At 48.4% G+C, this 17611-nt stretch overlaps 1 protein-coding gene across 4 annotated transcripts in view; it reads left to right on the forward strand.

The window, feature by feature from the left end:
- The window catches only part of SBNO2 (strawberry notch homolog 2), a 390195-nt gene that overhangs the window by 74246 nt on the left and 298338 nt on the right, over positions 1 to 17611 (forward strand). For 3 of the 4 annotated variants that reach the window (XM_086946697.1, XM_086946699.1, XM_086946698.1), the window contains exon 3: positions 650 to 741. The exons of the other annotated variant lie outside the window; for it this stretch is intronic. In XM_086946697.1, coding sequence (XP_086802823.1) covers positions 650 to 741 — 92 coding nt within the window. The remainder of the gene's footprint in view (positions 1 to 649; positions 742 to 17611) is intronic. 4 annotated transcript variants of the gene reach the window in all.

Raw genomic sequence — 17611 nt, forward strand, 5'->3', positions numbered from 1 at the left:
TCCGGTAAGAGAGAAAATACTAGCACTTAGAGATGATCTCACGCATGACAGGACTAATCTACTGACTTGTAAAAACGCCTCTCCTGTGCGACTATCCTTTCCAGACACACACATACAGCATCATACCTTATTGTCAGAAATATACAAAGTAAATGAATATTCAAAATACAAGAACTCAGAGATGATTCTGTGCTGGAGTAGAATAATCTACTGACCTGTAACAAGACCTCTCCAAGGCGGCTGTCCTTTCCAGACTCGCATCTCATCATCCCATTTTTTCTGAAATAGCCAATATTAACATGTGAAATAGAATGTTCCCACGGAGCAGAGCATGGCAGGAGATGTCTGTCTCACCAGGGCGTAGCTTTTCAGAGGGGAAACGCTGGGTGTCTCAGAACTCCCAAGGAATTTAAGAGTGTGTTAAAAAAGAGCTCTGGTTTCTTCCCTGACAGCAGGAATCATTCTAAGCATGTGAATATAGACCAGATACCAGTGCCTGAGAGAGGAATATTATTACAGGTGAGTAACTTTTCATTCTGAGACATAAGTTCAGGAGGGTGATGCACGTTTTTGGGGTGGTAGAGGACAGGATTGGCGGTTGGATGGCCGTGGGCTGCTGTTGTCTTACCTTCCTTTGCTGTGCTTTCAGAGCCCGATGCTGTCTCCCAGTGTGTGGAATCACCTCCCATTCTCCACCCCTTCCTCCTACATGCCTCATGCACCTTTTGCAAGTGAAAACCAGTAAGTTGCTCTGCTTTTTTCTATTTTTATTTTTGTTTTAGCCTTTGCTTATGGTTTGTGACTCCTTTATTGCTGCCCTCCATTCCTTGCTTTTGTTGTGTGTGCTTGAGGCATGTGCAGTTAACACAGCAGGGCATGGGTAGATTCACACACAACTCTGGTGGGCAGGTCTAGTGCTGTGTGGGGATCTGCTTTGTGTTCTCCTGTGGGTCACACTGGCTGAGGGGTGATTGCCATGTGCTGTAGATACTGTGAGAAAAAGTTTATTCATAAAGATACCCTCTGCAGTTCATCTGGAATTTATGGAGGTTTGATGGTTTTAGCATTCCAGAAATGTGTGCAGAGAGATTGTGGATGATATTCAATAGGCACACGTGGATTAAGGAGGATGGCACCTCAACGGTGTTTCCCTAATAACTCCAGTGTTTGCTTTCAGGTCTGTTTATGTTTAAAGCTTCCATGCGTTGTGTTGACCTTTACTATTCAAGGTAGATGGGATGCGTGTACTGCCAATGCTGACATATTGTGAATAAAAGAAATTTTGAAGTGTAGCTGCAGCAGCTGCTGATACCAAAAGTACACATACACATGTGAACCCTGCTTAAAACAGATCACACTCAGCCAGGTCTGCCCATGGTTGTTTTGTGGGGCTGCGAGCGCAGTCATTTTCAGATCCACAGTTATATTCTTGGGCAGTAGCTTATCATTTTTAGAATTGAGCACTGCTTCTCTTTACGCAGCACTGGGCACATCTACATGCAGAGGGAAGGCACCTCTACAAAAAAATCTTATCCATTGTATTTTTCTGAATCTTTGGCCAACAGTGCCTCACTAAATATGTTGACAGTCACGGAGTATGTCTGCTTGGGTACCTCTGGATCCTGTGCATCGGCTATTGTCGTGCAGTTCCCACTAATCCATAGGATCTGTGCATTTGTAGACAACATAAACTTTGGGTTCCGGACACCCCGTAGTATATGTTGGCCTACAGACCAGCTATTTCATAGTGCCACCATAAGCCATCCTAACCCTACCAGAGAGCAAATGTTTTCTAGCAACCACCGAAAATGACAACCCTGACCCCTCAGGGATCGTGGTAACTGATCTAGAACCCTCTTGCTCAGTCACTAGTGCTCTTTTGTTCTTAGAGAAATATACTGAGAATACACAATGGGACGTTCTTTAATATATTTATTGAACCAACGTTATTCTTTCATATAGTACATGTGCTGCAATGATCAATAGATAGAATATGTGAAAGTGAATACAAGCACCAAAATTGTAAATAGGTATAGTTCCACCATGGTGCTAAGAGCAGAGTATATATGCAGGCATACGCCTACTATGCAATCCCTATTCTATGTGCATCTATAGTATGGGTAGTTGTGTGTATATAGAGCCGAGAATTCCCCCACAGGATGGTCAAACCTCATTACCTGGTGGGATAGAATGTAGAACCCGTCTTGGTCACGAACTGGACTCTCCTCACGGAGATGTTAGACAGCTGCTTATTGAAGCCTCAGCTTGCAAGGACCTCATGATGTCAGCTAAAGTGTCTCCTCTGCCTCACCCCCGGAAATGCTTATTTATAACAAAAAGCATCCTTGCGATGTATATGCAGATTAGCATTGTTATGGGTTTGCAGATAGCCCTGTCCCCCATGGATGAAGATAGAATGACATTTCCACAGCGTGTGCAAAGGCCTTGTGCTCAGTGCTCAAAACATCATGTGAATGTTGCTTGAAGCCAGATGTGTGCCCAAACCATTTTCAGATAAACGAACCCAACATTGACACACACACAAATATGTGCTAACGGTCACAGTAAAATGTTATTGTGCAGAAAGAGGACAATGTAAGAAAATGTGCAGCTTTGCTACATGTGTCTAACCCGGGTACATAAGACTAGCAGTTTACAGATGCAGATAATCTGTGTTGGGGAAACTGTGGTCCACGTGCATTGGCTATCTGTTTACAGGCGTTGAGTATCTGTGCTTGAGAACTTCTGGACCCCGTGCCTTGGCTGGAACCACAGATCACTAATCAATTCTGTGGTATCAGGTTCTAGTGCTTTCTATTGTTTTACCACAGATGTGTGTTTTGATTATGACCAAGTGTTCTGTCTTTTGTGTGTACTCTCTCTGCCAGATTGTAATGTTTGTTCATTTTATTGTGTTATAGCTTTATGATTGATTATAGACTTTATGGTGGTTATGCCACCTATGAACACTAACAACAACGTTTGTGGGGGAATTATTTCCCCCCACTATGTGTTATGACAAATAAAGTCTTTTAAATAATCGTTTTTAAGTTGTTTTTAACCTTAGAAGTAATTTGCATTGTCTATTGTATACCCTTTTTTATATAATTATCAATAAATAGATTCATTTTTCATATTTTCGTATTGTGACCTTGGGCTTAGTATTATATCTCCTTTGTGTGTATGGTAAATAAGTGGTTTGGAGATTGTGTGGCTATAGTTAATACCAGTTGATCCGGTCGGTAGTATAAGTTATTCTTAGAGTGTATTCCAAAGGAAACTCTCCTTCTGATATTCTCTAATTGAACCCTATTCCTTTGGTCTTAAGGGGTCCCTCTCACTTTCATTACAATGGTGTAAAGAAGGCCTCAGTTCCCTGAACCTGCCAGTTTTTTGTCCCCAAACAGATTTTGTATCTATTGTATCTTTCCAAAAGTCACAACCCTGTACAGACAGCTATGAAAGAAAGGAAGCAGAGTATATCAGCTTGGTGCTTGTTTGCAAATTTTTCTTTGCAGATGTAGGTTCAAGCCTGTAAAAATATGAGGATGGGTCAGATGTGTCAAAACCAGAAAAATAACCAAACTTCTGTGCAAATCTTTTTGAACTACAGTTTTTGTGGTGGTGGGCAGTGTTCCTATTGGGTGTAATTATAAATGGCACATGGGATACTTACTTTATGCAGGAAGTGGTGATTGTAATGTTGATAACAGAACATATCGCCATAATTAGATGTACCATTGTACACTTCATCAGAAGAAAATACAGTTGATTGCTCTAGATCTTCTAGCAAATTATGCACTGTATCAATGTTCCACAGAAATAGAACTAGCGGTGATGATATCATTTAAAGACATTGTAAAGAAATATGGGATTTGCAAAAGTTCAGTTGGGCCATTCACATCATACAATACCTTGCCCCACACTATTCCTTGGGGAACTGGAACTACTGTATTGTTCCCCAGGGACAGATCTCTTTGTTCATGGTGTGATGATGCATGCGGTTTCAGTACCAAGTTCAAAAGTTGTACTGCAGAGCCTTCTGGGAGATCATGTTTGTTCAGAAGCAAGGAAAAGACAGTCCCCAAACCAATCCAGAGGACCAGAAAAAATAATCCAATTGTAATCCAAAGGTGTGACCAGCTAGTAACAGAGTGTGTCTTTTCAGCCAAAGATAGAGAGCACGCACTTGTAGTTTGATAAGGAGAGGCGGCGGCAGCGGTGGATCAGGTTCTGTTGAATCCGATGAGAAGTCATTGTAGTCGACGAAGTAGCCAGGTGACATTCTATCTATTTTTGGCAGCTCAGTAGGTTTGTAAAACTGGGAGATGACTCCATCTCTGGCTTATTGAGGTAGATCTTATTGGCATCGAGTTTTCTGATTGAAATTTGTATTTCTGTACTAGTCGACTATACAGTGGTAGTTGTTGCAACAGGGAGAAGAAGTACTTCATTGTTTACTCTTTCTTGTTGAAAGGAGGAATCTTCTTTAGTTATCAAAGCTTTCATCTGAACCTCCTGAGTGGTAGCAAGAGGAGAATGGTGGATACCCACAAGTCCACTTGGCCTACTGTTGAGAATCGGCCACATAATGTGGTTTGATCAGATCAATAGAGACATACCTTTTGTCTCATCGACCCGCAGGGGGTGGAAGAAGTATAGTTCTGGTACTTTCAACGGCAAAACCAGGTACAGGCTGCGTAGGTCAGCCCAAACTACTTTTTTTATCCACTGTTTGTACCCTATCTCTAATCTTAGGGACCCAGCCGGGTCTTGTCAGGACAACCTTCACTTCCCCAGTAGTGGTGCTTTTTACTTGGATTTTCCTTTGTTCATCTCGGAATTCATTTAGTTCCAGTAAAGCAGTCAAACGTTCATTGATGTCAAATTGTCTGTCTGCGCCACTGTGCCGACATTAGCGAGGTCTGGGACCCAAATTCCTACCCCAAACAGGATTTCATATGGAGTCCGACCACCCAGGGATGTTCTTGGGCTGTTAAGTGCCCTCTGGACCCCATATAGATGATGGATCCAACTGCAGCCCAAGCCTAGTACCCTTGCTGTTAAAGACTGCTTTAAGTCATGGTTTTTCCTTTCAACTACCAAATTTCCCTCAGGTTAATAGGGGTAGGAGTACCGCAATGCCACACCCAAACTTCCCATGGCCTCTTTGTATGCCCAAGAGCTAAACCACCTGACCCTGATCGGAATGTAGTGTGGCAATTGTGTATGTCTCAATGAAAACTCCCAAGTCTTTGATAACAGTTGACCGCTGTGGCCATACTCACAGGAATCTAAAGCATGAATCCACTGCCACCAAGATGTACTTGTAAGCCCAGTCAGATTGTAAGGGGCTGCAGGGGTCCAAATAGACACAAGCGAGAGGCTTGTTTGAAATCAATACAGGTGTCTGCAGTGGACGTGCTATGGTTGAGCCCTTCATCTGCTGGCAGATGTCATATTTGAGGACACAGTCCTTGGTCTGTTTAAAAAGACCAGGCCACTAATAGCGCTGCTGCATTAATGAAACTGTAGCAGTAGTCTCTGCTTGTACTGAACCCAGACCCTCATGTGCAAATAGTATTAACCCCAGTCTGCAAGCAGTGTTATATATGACTCTATCCCCACTCCTGGAATGTGAGCATATGGTATGTTCTGTGCATCTAACTTGTAGGAGTACTGGCTGGTGTATGTAGTCATGGGCAGCATTGACAGCGGCCATGATGTCTCTGTCTATCCTCGTACTAAAACGAGTTATTGCAGCAACAGCAGCAGTACGAGCTGTTGCCTTAGCGGCTTAACCAGCCATGGAATTCCCTGCAACGTGAACACCAACACGTTGATGACTCAATGTGCGTATCACAAGAAATCTTTTCGCTTTACTTGTTCCCAAAGCATCTTTTGCTTGATAGTTCAACCCTTAGAATATCAAAATCCATTTTGGCCCCAGTAGTGAAGGTATTCATTATATGACTGTACACAATAATACAAATCACACACTATAAGTGTGGGGAATCTATGATCCATATTCTCCAGTGCCAGTATCAGGGCCTTGAGTTCTACCAGCTGCGCTGTGCAGTCACCAATGGACTGCGTGTGAGTTTTTTCAGGATGGAACCTCAAATCATCATGCATCCTTTTACTGTCGCTCATGCGGTGGAAAGTTGGGGCTTTGTTCCTATGGCAGGCTGAGCAGACCCATCATTATAGATGATGTATTCATATTGATCTAGAGGCATTATTTAATTAGGCAGAGGATATTCGTGTTCATACTGCAAAAATGCTTGTGTTTGTAATCTAGAGCCAAATCTTTAATCTACATCGTTGCATTGAGAGTTAGTTCATTTTATCCACCGTGGATGTAAAGCTTTGGCATTTGGAATACTTGCTTTAATGACTGCCTCTATGGTCGATACCAGGGTTACGACAATTATGTGTTAACCCTGAGCTAGTGCTCTTTCTCAGCAGCTGGTACCGCTGTGAGAATGTTCTCAGTTGGAGCAAAACGCCTTTGTGTTTGTGTTTAAATGTGATTTGGATGCTATAGGTACTGTATCACCTTTGTCGAACGTGATATACGTGTATCCAGTTGGTCCAGCAACTACCCGGATGACCAGGTTTGTGGTGTTTCCATGTGTGTGTAAGTGCTTTGAAGTTATCATATTAGCTGGTACGGAACCCAAAATGTTAGTGTATTCCTATGTCCAATGTGTACTTGAAAAGGCTGTTCTTATCAAGTTGTAAAATGGTTTTACATGTTCTGCGTAATCCAAAATGCATGTTCTGCCAACATTTTTAAATTCTAAAATGAATTGTAGTCTTTTCAAAATTGTTGGAGGTTGCAGCAATGCAACTTTTTTTTTTTATTTACAAAAAGGGTCGCTAGGCTTTTGACGTCACTTGACAATTCATATCCTAAAAATAGGACATTGTAAGGGGCAATTTCCGTTTTTTTTTCTTTTCTTAAATATGTAGCCCATGCGAACAAACCTCAGAACTATGCTGTCTGCTCTGTCCGTCTGTTAGATACATACCATCAACGTAGGACAATGTCTCCTCATCAAAATGTTAGAGTAACAGAGCAGCCCAGGGCTATTCTTATACCCCTGGGGCAATCAACAAAATTGCTCATATGGGCCTAGCGTTGAAAATGCTTCAAGATACCTGCCTCCAAGCTCTATATTTTGGCAGAAAAATCCATTTGGGATATCTAGTGTTTTGTATTTTTTCCGCACAATGTTAATAATTAGTGTGTGCGTTTTGCACTGCGAATGTGCAAGTAGATGTTTTCGGGTGTCTGTAATCTAATACTAGACGGCATGAATTGTCTGGTTTCATTTCAGGAAACAAGGGATTATTCATTGATGAGGTGCAGTTTTCTATTACGCTTTGGTATTCAAGTTGTTATAGGATTTCCCTAACTTGTTTTTCAGCTTCATGTTTAATTGGATGTTGTTGCTGGGGTTGAGGAGTTAATTTCAATGGGATCTCCTGATGAGGTGACTCATCATCCCACCCCACATGATTGTGGTATAATGCAGGCATTAACCCTAAAGCCCACTCCTTGGCGTAAGAATATTTCACTATTCTGGAACGAGATCAGATAAAGACGGTAAAATTACTGTTTCCCCATTTGGGCACTCCATTACAAAATCAGGTGTCCAGTATTTTTCCGCCAAAAGAATATCGTAACCACACGTTAAGTTTTCCCAAAAGAGAGCCTTGATGTTTATGGGTATGTCCCCCTCCATCTAGAGTGTAATTTCTATAAGCGATGGGGAACACTTACCCTGGTATCCATTGTTTCCACAGTGGTAAGCTCACTCAACGCTACTGCCGCCAGATAATCCATCAGGTTCCGGCTAGCAATTGTGGCTTCTGCCACGCTGTCCAGCATCGTCACTGCCCATTCCCCGTTTAGAAGCAAAGTCCTCGTTGTTCTGGGCATGCCTGATTTTAATTCTGGTTACCTTTTTCTTTTTGAATTGAGGTTTAGAGGCATTAACTTGTCTTCTTTAGTAGTAATCCTAATCAGACGAGCGTTGTGATTCCTTCTTCGGTTTCACATGCTCTTCCGATTTGCGCTCTGACCATTCACCTTTCTCTGAACGTGCATCAAAGACTCCAGAAATGTACAAGAGGAACGTTTATCAGTATCGTGATACCAGTCAGGCTTTCTAATGTTATCAAGGTTTTCTGAGGTGATATCTTTTTTTCAGTTGCTTCCTGCTGAGGAGACCCTGAGGAGACTTATTCTTTTTTTTTTAGTATCCCATTTCTTGCTTATCGAAGAATTGGGGGCTTGTGTAACAGCTAACATTTTCAGAATTACTCTTAAGTTGAGGTTTCCCAGGCCTGGCTCTTAAAATGATCTCTACCTAATATAGCATAGGTTTCTTCGATAATCTTAGGTAATTTCCGCTCCTGCTGCGCAGGAGTGAAATCCCCCGGACGTTTGCGTATAGCTTATGAAGCTGCCTCCCCTTTTATGTTTGTTTAACATAATGGCGGACACTGCAGCAAAGTTGCCCATCAGTTTCATCCCGAAGTCCAGAGCAGGTGATGTCCCGTACTCATTCTGTAGCTGCTTCAATACACCAGGTAAAACAGCCAGAGAAGGTTGTACCATGTGTTCTGGTGTAAGCGCCAGCAAAGACTGTACCCCAAGTTGCTCAGTCTTGCTCCGGAGGAGCCATCCCCATCACCAAGCAAATAGTTAGTATTCTGTGTTTTTCCTGTGGACCCGTATGGTGGAAGACTGCTTCAAGCTGCCTTGTTTTTTGTGCTATCCAGAATGGAATTTGTAGGCTGATACTTGTAATAGCCATTTGTGGTTGTGCGACTTGAGCAGTCCACACAGGGTTTACTATTAGTGTTTGCATTATGAACTGTGTGAGATATCTGAAAGAGACTATTAGTGATTGATTCCTCACCTTAGAATTACCCCCAGGCGTCAGACTGGATCCAACAATTTTTTCTTTAGCAGTACCCCTGCGCCTCGGTGGGTGGAGTTGGTTGACTCCGCATTCGTCATTGGCATCGTGGTCGCCAGAATGACGTCAAGGTATCTACTTGGATACCGCCCCTCGCGCTGACGTCAGTTCTTCCTTTTTCCGTGTCAGCCAGCGCAGATCTGGGGAGAGCACTTTTTGACTGTCTTTTCTCGACTTTTTGTCGACTTCTATTTGCGTCATTTGACTCCTGGTGTACAGGGATGTTACATCGGGAACTGCTACTGAGCGATGACGTCAGTTCTTTCCTTTTCCGTGTCGGCCAGCGCAGATCAGGAGAGAGCACTTTTTGTCGACTTCTTTTCCTGGTGCACAGGGATGTCACATCGGCGAACCGGCTTCAAGCCTTGTGGCTCCTGCCACAAGCTGATGTCGGTGAAGGACCCCCATCTCGTGTGCCTCTGGTGTCTGGAGCACAACCAAGACCCGAAGTCGTGCTCCAACTGCAGGGCAATGGCCCGAAGTCTTTGCGGGAGCAGTCCCGAAAGCTTCTGGATGCCTGACAGTTGGCTCCTCGCCGCTCAATGTCCCCGTCGAGAGGGAGGTTGTGGGACTGGTTGCGGAGTCATCACCACCACTCCTCGTCGAAGTCTTCGGGTAGGTCAAAGCACAAAAAGAAGGCGAAGAAGCACCGCCGCATTTCGCGTTCACCCCTTTCGTCGGCTGAAGCCACGCGGGATGCGGATGGTAGACCACTCCTCTCTTCGAGCCGAGTGGTCGCTCCCAGCGTCCCCTGCTGGTTTTGGTATCGTAGCGCTGCTTTGCCTGTGCATCTGCCGACTATTATTGCCTGCTGCCTGCCTCTTTGCTTGATTTGCATTGTTTTGTGATTGTTACTGCTGTTTTGCGCGTCTACCTGTAGCGCTCCGCTGTGCTCCCCTCTCCGCCTCCATTTTGACTGTTGTTGTTGTCCTCGTGTGCCCGCCCCGCCTCCCAGCTGAGACGCCCTCCCACTGTCCTCAAATAGCGCTTCTCCACCTTAGAGCGCTGTGACTCACTCCTCTCTTCGAGCCGAGTGGTCGCTCCCAGCGTCCCCTGCTGGTTTTGGTATCGTAGCGCTGCTTTGCCTGTGCATCTGCCGACTATTATTGCCTGCTGCCTGCCTCTTTGCTTGATTTGCATTGTTTTGTGATTGTTACTGCTGTTTTGCGCGTCTACCTGTAGCGCTCCGCTGTGCTCCCCCCTCCGCCTCCATTTTGACTGTTGTTGTTGTCCTCGTGTGCCCGCCCCGCCTCCCAGCTGAGACGCCCTCGCCCCTCCCCCTCCACCATCCATATATGACAGCAGTTCCCGCGCGCAGCGTTTACGCGCAGCGATCGCGCCCCAGTCGCGCCGAAGGTGCGCCAAAGGTAAGCCCGTCTACGCCCGTCCGCGCCTGGACCGCGCCCAGCGCCAGCCCCCCTGCCCCTCGCGCTGCCCAGCCCTCCCGCATTACCTACGATGCTTCCACCCTCCTAGCCCTTAACCCTGGTCGCGCCCCCAACTGCGTCCATGCAGCTCCCGGACACACCCATGGACCTTTCTCCTGCTACTCCTGCAAATTCAGCGGCACCGACAACATCGCCGCTACGACCACACCACAGATTCCCGACCCCAACCACCTACAATGCATCTTGTTCAACACCCGATCGGTCCACAGGCACGCCATTGACCTATGGAATCTACTAGACACCATCTCTCCAGACGTCGCCTTCCTAACAGAAACATGGATGAACGCTTCCTCCGCCCCAGACATCACCATTGCCATCCCTGAAGACTACAAGATCACACGCAAGGACCGTACCGGCCACACAAGAGGAGGAATTGCTATCGTCCATGAGAAATCAATCCGCATTTCAACCAGCTCTGACGCCAACCTCGCCAACTCTGAACACCTTCACTTCCAGATCCACATCGACCCCAAGACCACACTCAGAGGCACCCTCCTCTACAGACCACCAGGACCCCGCGCAAAATTCAGTGAAGACATCACGGACTTCATCACTCCACACGCGCTCCCCTCCAAAGATTACATCCTTCTGGGAGACCTCAACTTTCACCTTGAAAAGAACAACGACCGCAACACCACCACCCTCTTGGACAACCTCGCCAACCTCGGACTTAAACAACTGGTCACTTCCCCCACCCACATCGCAGGTCACACACTCGACCCCATCTTCACCTCCAGCAATCATGTCTCCTTCAGCCACACTACGGATCTCCTCTGGACTGACCACAGCTGCGTTCACTTCACCTACAATAAGCCAAAACCCACCAACAACCTCCAACCAACTCTGCAAAGAAACTGGAACAAAATCACCACCGACCAGATCTCCGCATCGCTCCTTCTAAACACCCCAGCCCACTCTTCTAACCCAAACCAAGCCGCCGCCAACCTCACCCTATGGTTATCCAACACCGCCGACACCTTAGCACCTCTGAAAAAACGTCAAAGCAAACCTGGCAGCAAGAAGGCCTCATGGTTCAACGATGATCTTAAGAAGTCCAAGAAACTCTGCCGCTCCCTTGAAAAGGCCTGGAAAAAAGACCCAACCACCAGCACCAAGGACGCCTTCAAAAACGCCACCCGCACTCACCACCAACTAATCCGAAAGGCCAAGAAAACAGCATTCAAGGATCGACTTGACAACAACGCCCACAACAGCAAGGAACTTTTCAACATCGTCAAGGAATTTTCCAATCCCTCGGCCAACTCCAACGACATCACCCCCTCTCAAGCCCTCTGCGACTCCCTAGCCTCATTCTTCCACAACAAGATTGCAGACATCCACAACAGCTTCGACAACCAACCCGGAGACCACCCCACCCAACCATTTGCTGAACATTCTCCCCCCGTGAACACCCTTAACAACTGGAACCCAATCTCCACTGAGGACACCATCCGCCTGATGAATTCCATCCACTCAGGATCCCCCACAGACCCTTGTCCTCACCACATCTTCAACAAAGCAGACTCCGTCATAGCTCCGCACCTCCGAGACGTCATCAACTGCTCCTTCAACTCCGCCACCTTCCCGGAAGACTGGAAACACGCTGAACTCACCGCCCTTCTGAAAAAACCCACAGCGGACCCCACCGAACTCAAAAATTACCGCCCCATTTCGCTCCTTCCATTCCCGGCCAAAGTCATCGAGAAAGCTGTCAACAACCAGCTCGCCGCTTTCCTCGAAGCCAACAAATCCCTCGACTCCTCACAGTCCGGCTTCCGAGCAAAACACAGCACTGAGACCGCCTTCATCGCAGCAACAGACGACATTCGAACTCTACTGGACAATGGAGACACAGTCGCCCTCATCCTCCTCGACCTCTCTGCAGCATTCGACACAGTCTGCCACAGCACCCTTCTACAACGCCTCAATAACATCGGAATACAAGGAAAAGCACTTGAATGGATCACCTCGTTCCTCACCGGAAGAACCCAGAGAGTCCGCCTTCCACCATTCAAGTCCGAGGCCACTGGAGTCATCTGTGGCGTACCACAAGGATCCTCACTCAGCCCCACCCTCTTCAACGTATACATGAGCCCCCTCGCGGCCATCGCCCGCCAACACAACCTCAACATCATCTCTTACGCGGATGACACTCAACTAATCCTTTCTCTCACCAATGACCCCAGCACCGCCAAAACTAACCTACACGAAGGAATGAAAGAAGTTGCCGATTGGATGAAACAAAGCCGTCTGAAACTGAACTCAGACAAAACAGAAGTCCTCATCTTAGGTACATCCCCCTCTGCATGGGACGACTCTTGGTGGCCGGAAGCCCTTGGAAAAGCACCCATCCCGACAGACCACGCACGGAACCTAGGCGTCATCCTGGACTCTTCACTCTCAATGAACAGACAAGTCAGCGCCGTATCCTCATCCTGCTTCAACATTCTTCGCATGCTCAAAAAAACATTTCGCTGGATCCCCACCGAAACCAGAAAAACAGTCACCCATGCTCTGGTCACGAGCCGACTGGACTACGGAAACACCCTCTACGCAGGTACTACCGCTAAACTCCAGAAGAAACTCCAACGAATCCAAAACGCCTCAGCCAGGATCATATTAGACATCCCGCGCTACGAACACATCTCTGGTCACCTGAAAGACCTCCACTGGCTACCCGTCAATAAGAGAATCACTTTCCGGCTGCTAACCCACGCACACAAATCACTCTATGACATCGGACCAGAATGCCTAAACTCACGACTGTCCTTCTACACCCCCTCCCGCCAACTACGTTCATCCAGCCAAGCCCTCGCCACTGTACCTCGCATCACCAAGACCACCATGGGAGGCAGATCCTTCTCATACCTGGCTGCTAAAACATGGAACTCACTCCCCGCTTACCTTCGCCTTACCCAGAACCACCTAGCATTCAGAAAGCAACTTAAAACGTGGATATTTGACAAGTAATCCTCCTCCTCTCCTAAGCGCCTTGAGACCCTCTGGGTATGTAGTGCGCTATATAAATGCTCTGACTTGACTTGACTTGACTTGTAGTCGTCCGGCTCCACCCGCGGATGCTTTTGGGACGAATCCGAGCCGCCCCCCCTCTCTTCCCAGAAGCCAGAGCGACCCCTGCCCAACTTCGTAGTTTTTATGAAGCCCACCACTCCCTCCATCTTTGGGCAGCCCGACTCCGCCGGCGCGCCTTCGGCCCCGCGGACTCGGCTGGGGGTTCAGGCCTTCGATGCTGGCGGGTTCAGTTCTGGCGCCGCAGGGATTCAGGCCTGAATCCGGATTGGTGCTGGTCGACCTTACCACACCTCCGGCACCGAATCCAGTGTTGACACCTCCGTCCCCTTTGACGCCGGTTGTGTCCCCAACCGACGTCGACCCCGGTCTCCCCCTCGACGCGGACACAGAGCCGGACCGGTGTCGACCGAGGTCAGGACCTGTACTTTTGTACCACTGCTCTCCCCTGGTGTTCCCTATTGCCCTGAGTGGCTACCAGAGGAGGGTGAGGAGGACTGGGAGTGGTCTGTGGACCCTCTGGCAGACCTGTTAGAAGAACCGGACTGGAGAGAGGAGTTGGGTGAGGCCAGTGGTCTGGACACTTCTCTAGACCGTGTCATGCTTTCTCCCCCTACTGTGGCTATGGAGAAGGGTGCATCATACATAGTGGTGTTCCGTCGGGCGGCTGAGGCCTTGGGCCTGGAGCTTTCTGCAGTGGCGGTCAGGACCAACCTCCTGATAGAGGTGCTTGAACCGGCTGCGGCCTCTCCGGACACCTTGCTCTCGTTCAGTGAGGCCCTCACAGACCTCCTTCTGGGCACTTGGTCCAAGCCCAGCACAGGGGCTCCTGTAGATAGGATGATTACCCGATGCTACCACCCGGCCCAGGGCGATACCATTTTACTCTCCCAACACCCTACCCCTGAGAGCTTGGTGGTCCAAGCCTCAACTTCCAATGGTGCATTCCCTACCGCTCCACCTGATAGGCAATCCAAGAAGCTGGACCATTTTGGGAAGAAAATGTTTTCTTCTGCCAGCTTAGGCCTGCGGTCGCTGAACACCACATGTCTCTTGGGCGTCCCATTCTGTGTGGGACACGATCACGCAGGTGCTGCCACAGTGCCCAGAGGAGGCCTTGGCCTTGCTCTCCCGTGCAGGTTCAGAGGGGAGAGATGCAGCGAAGTTCACCATACGTTGTGGGCTGGACACCGCGGACTTGCTAGGCAGGACGATTTCAATGTCAGTAGCCCTAAGACGCTACACCTGGCTGAGGTCCACTGGCTTTTCAGGTGATGTCCATTCTACACTTTTGGACATGCCCTTTGATGGCTGCCGCCTGTTTGGTGACAAAACGGACAACATGCTCGGGCGCTTTAAGGATTCTAGGGCTACGACCAGATCCTTGGGCCTCGCTACCACCTCTCGCCCCATGCAATATGCTCTTTACCCCTTTTCTGGCTACGGAAGGGGTGCCCCACCAGAGCCACAGGTCTGCGCAAGCTGTTAAGCTTCTGCGCAGCCGGGGACGTGGGTCTGGGGGCCAGCGGGTCGGCCAGTCCACCAGCGCCCCCTCTGCAACAGCCTCCAAGCCCTCCTAGCCTAGTCCGATCTCTCAAGGCCACCAGTTGGTAGTGGGCGGCAGGATTCGCCATCACGTCCCCCACTGACTCAACACAACGTCAGACAGGTGGGTTTTGCAGATAGTCCAAAGAGGCTACTCCCTCCTCTTCTAGACTACCCCTTCATTCATGCCACCGCAACTCTATCGCATGCCAGAGGATCACTTAGCTTTTCTCCGCCTGGAAGTTACGGCTCTCTTGGCCAAGGCAGCCATCGAGTAAGTTCCTGCCCCAGAAGTAGGCCGTGGTTGTTATTCCCACTACTTTCTGGTGCCCAAGAAGGACAAAGGCCTGCGTCCTATCTTGGATCTCAGGAAACTCAACCGATTCCTCCGGAAGGAGAAGTTCAAAATGTTGACATTGGCTCAGGTCCGGTATACAACTGTTACAACGAAGTTTTTACCACGCACTACCATTATAACGCAGGCATTACCACGCATACCATTACAACGCATTGCGCTGGGGGGCGCTCTAGGATAGGGAATAAGTATAATTTTATATCCAACACCTTCCCTAGTGTCCACGGGGCCTGGAGTTGGAATACAAAATTATACTTACCACTATCCAGCACCTCTAAGCGCTATGCGTTGTAACGGTATGCGTTGTAAATACCGCGTTGTAATGGTATGCGTGGTAAAAGTATGCGTTGTAACGTCATACATCCCTCAGGTCCTGTCTGCCCTAGAGACTGGATGGTAGCATTGGACTTGCGGGACGCTTATTTTCACATTCCCGTCCTGCCTGCTTACCGGCAGTTCCTGGAAGGCCACAAGCACTTTCAGTTTACTGTGCTCCCCTTTGGCCTTACCTGCGCCACTCGGGTGTTCACAAAAGGGATGGCGGTGGTCGCAGTTCATCTGCACAGATCAGGGGTTCCAGTCTTCCCCTATCTCGACGAGTGGTTGTTGAGGGCGGGCTCGCCCAAGGCTGTCTCCCATCTCCAGACTACGGCCGACCTCCTGCATTCGCTGGGGTTCACCATCAACGTGCCGAAGTCACACCTGACTCCCTCTCAGAAGCTCCTCTTCATCGGAGCGGTTCTGGACACTGCGCAATTTCGGGCTTATCCTCCCGAGCAACGAGTCCGGGATATTTATTTATTTATTTATGTGTTTTGTAGAGCGCCTGAATCACCCCAGAAGGGGTATCTCTGCGCTGAAGAAGGAAATGGGTTTAGATCAGAACAGTTTTAAGGAGCTTTCTAAATTGAAGGTGGTCGGGGCATTGTCTCAGGTGTGTGGGGAGCTGGATCCACAAGAGGGGTGCAGGCTGAGAGAAAGCTTTCCCTCCCGGGTGTACCATGTGGAAATATGGTACACCCGGTCTGAGTTTTTTAGAAGTCCCTGACAGTGATGGTGGAAGTGCATCACTAATATTTGAGATGCCTTGAGAAGAGACAGTGGACATCTAGAATAGTGGTTGGGCAGGGTAGCCACAAGAAGTAAACCAGTGTGTGATCCTCTAACAAAATAAATTGGGCTATGATTCTGATATTTCAGCCTCTATCCTGGGTTTCGGTCTGAATGACCCTGAGGCTACTGTGCCTCATGGCCTCCTACATCCTGCTGGTGGACTATGCCAGATGGCATACGTGGGCTCTGCAGTGGGACCTGAAGTTCCAGTAGGCACAGCCTCAGGGAAATATTTCCAAATGCTTCTGGATCTCGGAGGGTACTGCACATCAATTGCAGTGGTGGTTAACGAACGAGGATTGGGTCAAGGGCAGGTCCCTCTCCCTTCTCCAACCAGAGTTCACAGTAGTGACGGATGCATCACTTTTGGGGTGGGCCTGCTACATGGGGGAGGCGGAGATCAGAGGCCTCTGGTCTCCGGCGGAGCCCAGGCTCCACATCAACCTTCTGGAGCCTCAGGCGATCCGACTTGCACTGAAGGTATTCCTTCCCTCTGTCATGGGGAGAGTAGTGCAGGTGTTCACTGATAACACCACCGCCATGTGGTACTGCAACAAACAGGGCGGGTGGGGTTGTGGACCCTATGTCAGGAGGCTCTTCGCCTTTGGACATGGCTGGAACATCAGGGTGGACAAACTCAGCCGCCGGTGCATGATGAATCACGAATGGCGTCTTCACTTGAAGGTGGTGCAAGGTCTCTTTCAGCAAAGGGGAGAGCCTTGGTTAGATATATTCGCCACCGAACAGACCACGCAATGTCAGCAGTTCTGCGTGTTGGAATTTCCAAGGCGGCATTCTCTAGGCAACGCTTTTCACTGCGAGTGGAGTTGCGGTCTTCTATACGCCTTTCTGCCTATACCACTTCTGCCCAGAATGCTGAAAAAGATCAAGTGCCACAGGGCCCAAGTCATTCTTGTGGCTCCGGGTTGGGCACGGAGAATCTGGTATCTCGAGCTCTTGAGTATGGCCATCGATCCTCCACTCAGACTGCCTCTTCTGTAGGATCTTCTGTCGCAGCAGCAGGGGACGGTCCTCCACATGCACCTGTCCAGCCTCCACCTCCTTTCGTGGAGATAGAGCAGCATCAGTTGACCGCTTTTGACCTTCCTCCCGAATTCTGTAATGTT

This window comes from Lissotriton vulgaris, chromosome 12 (genome assembly GCF_964263255.1).
Source record: "Lissotriton vulgaris chromosome 12, aLisVul1.2, whole genome shotgun sequence".
Classification (NCBI taxonomy): Eukaryota; Metazoa; Chordata; class Amphibia; order Caudata; family Salamandridae; genus Lissotriton; species Lissotriton vulgaris.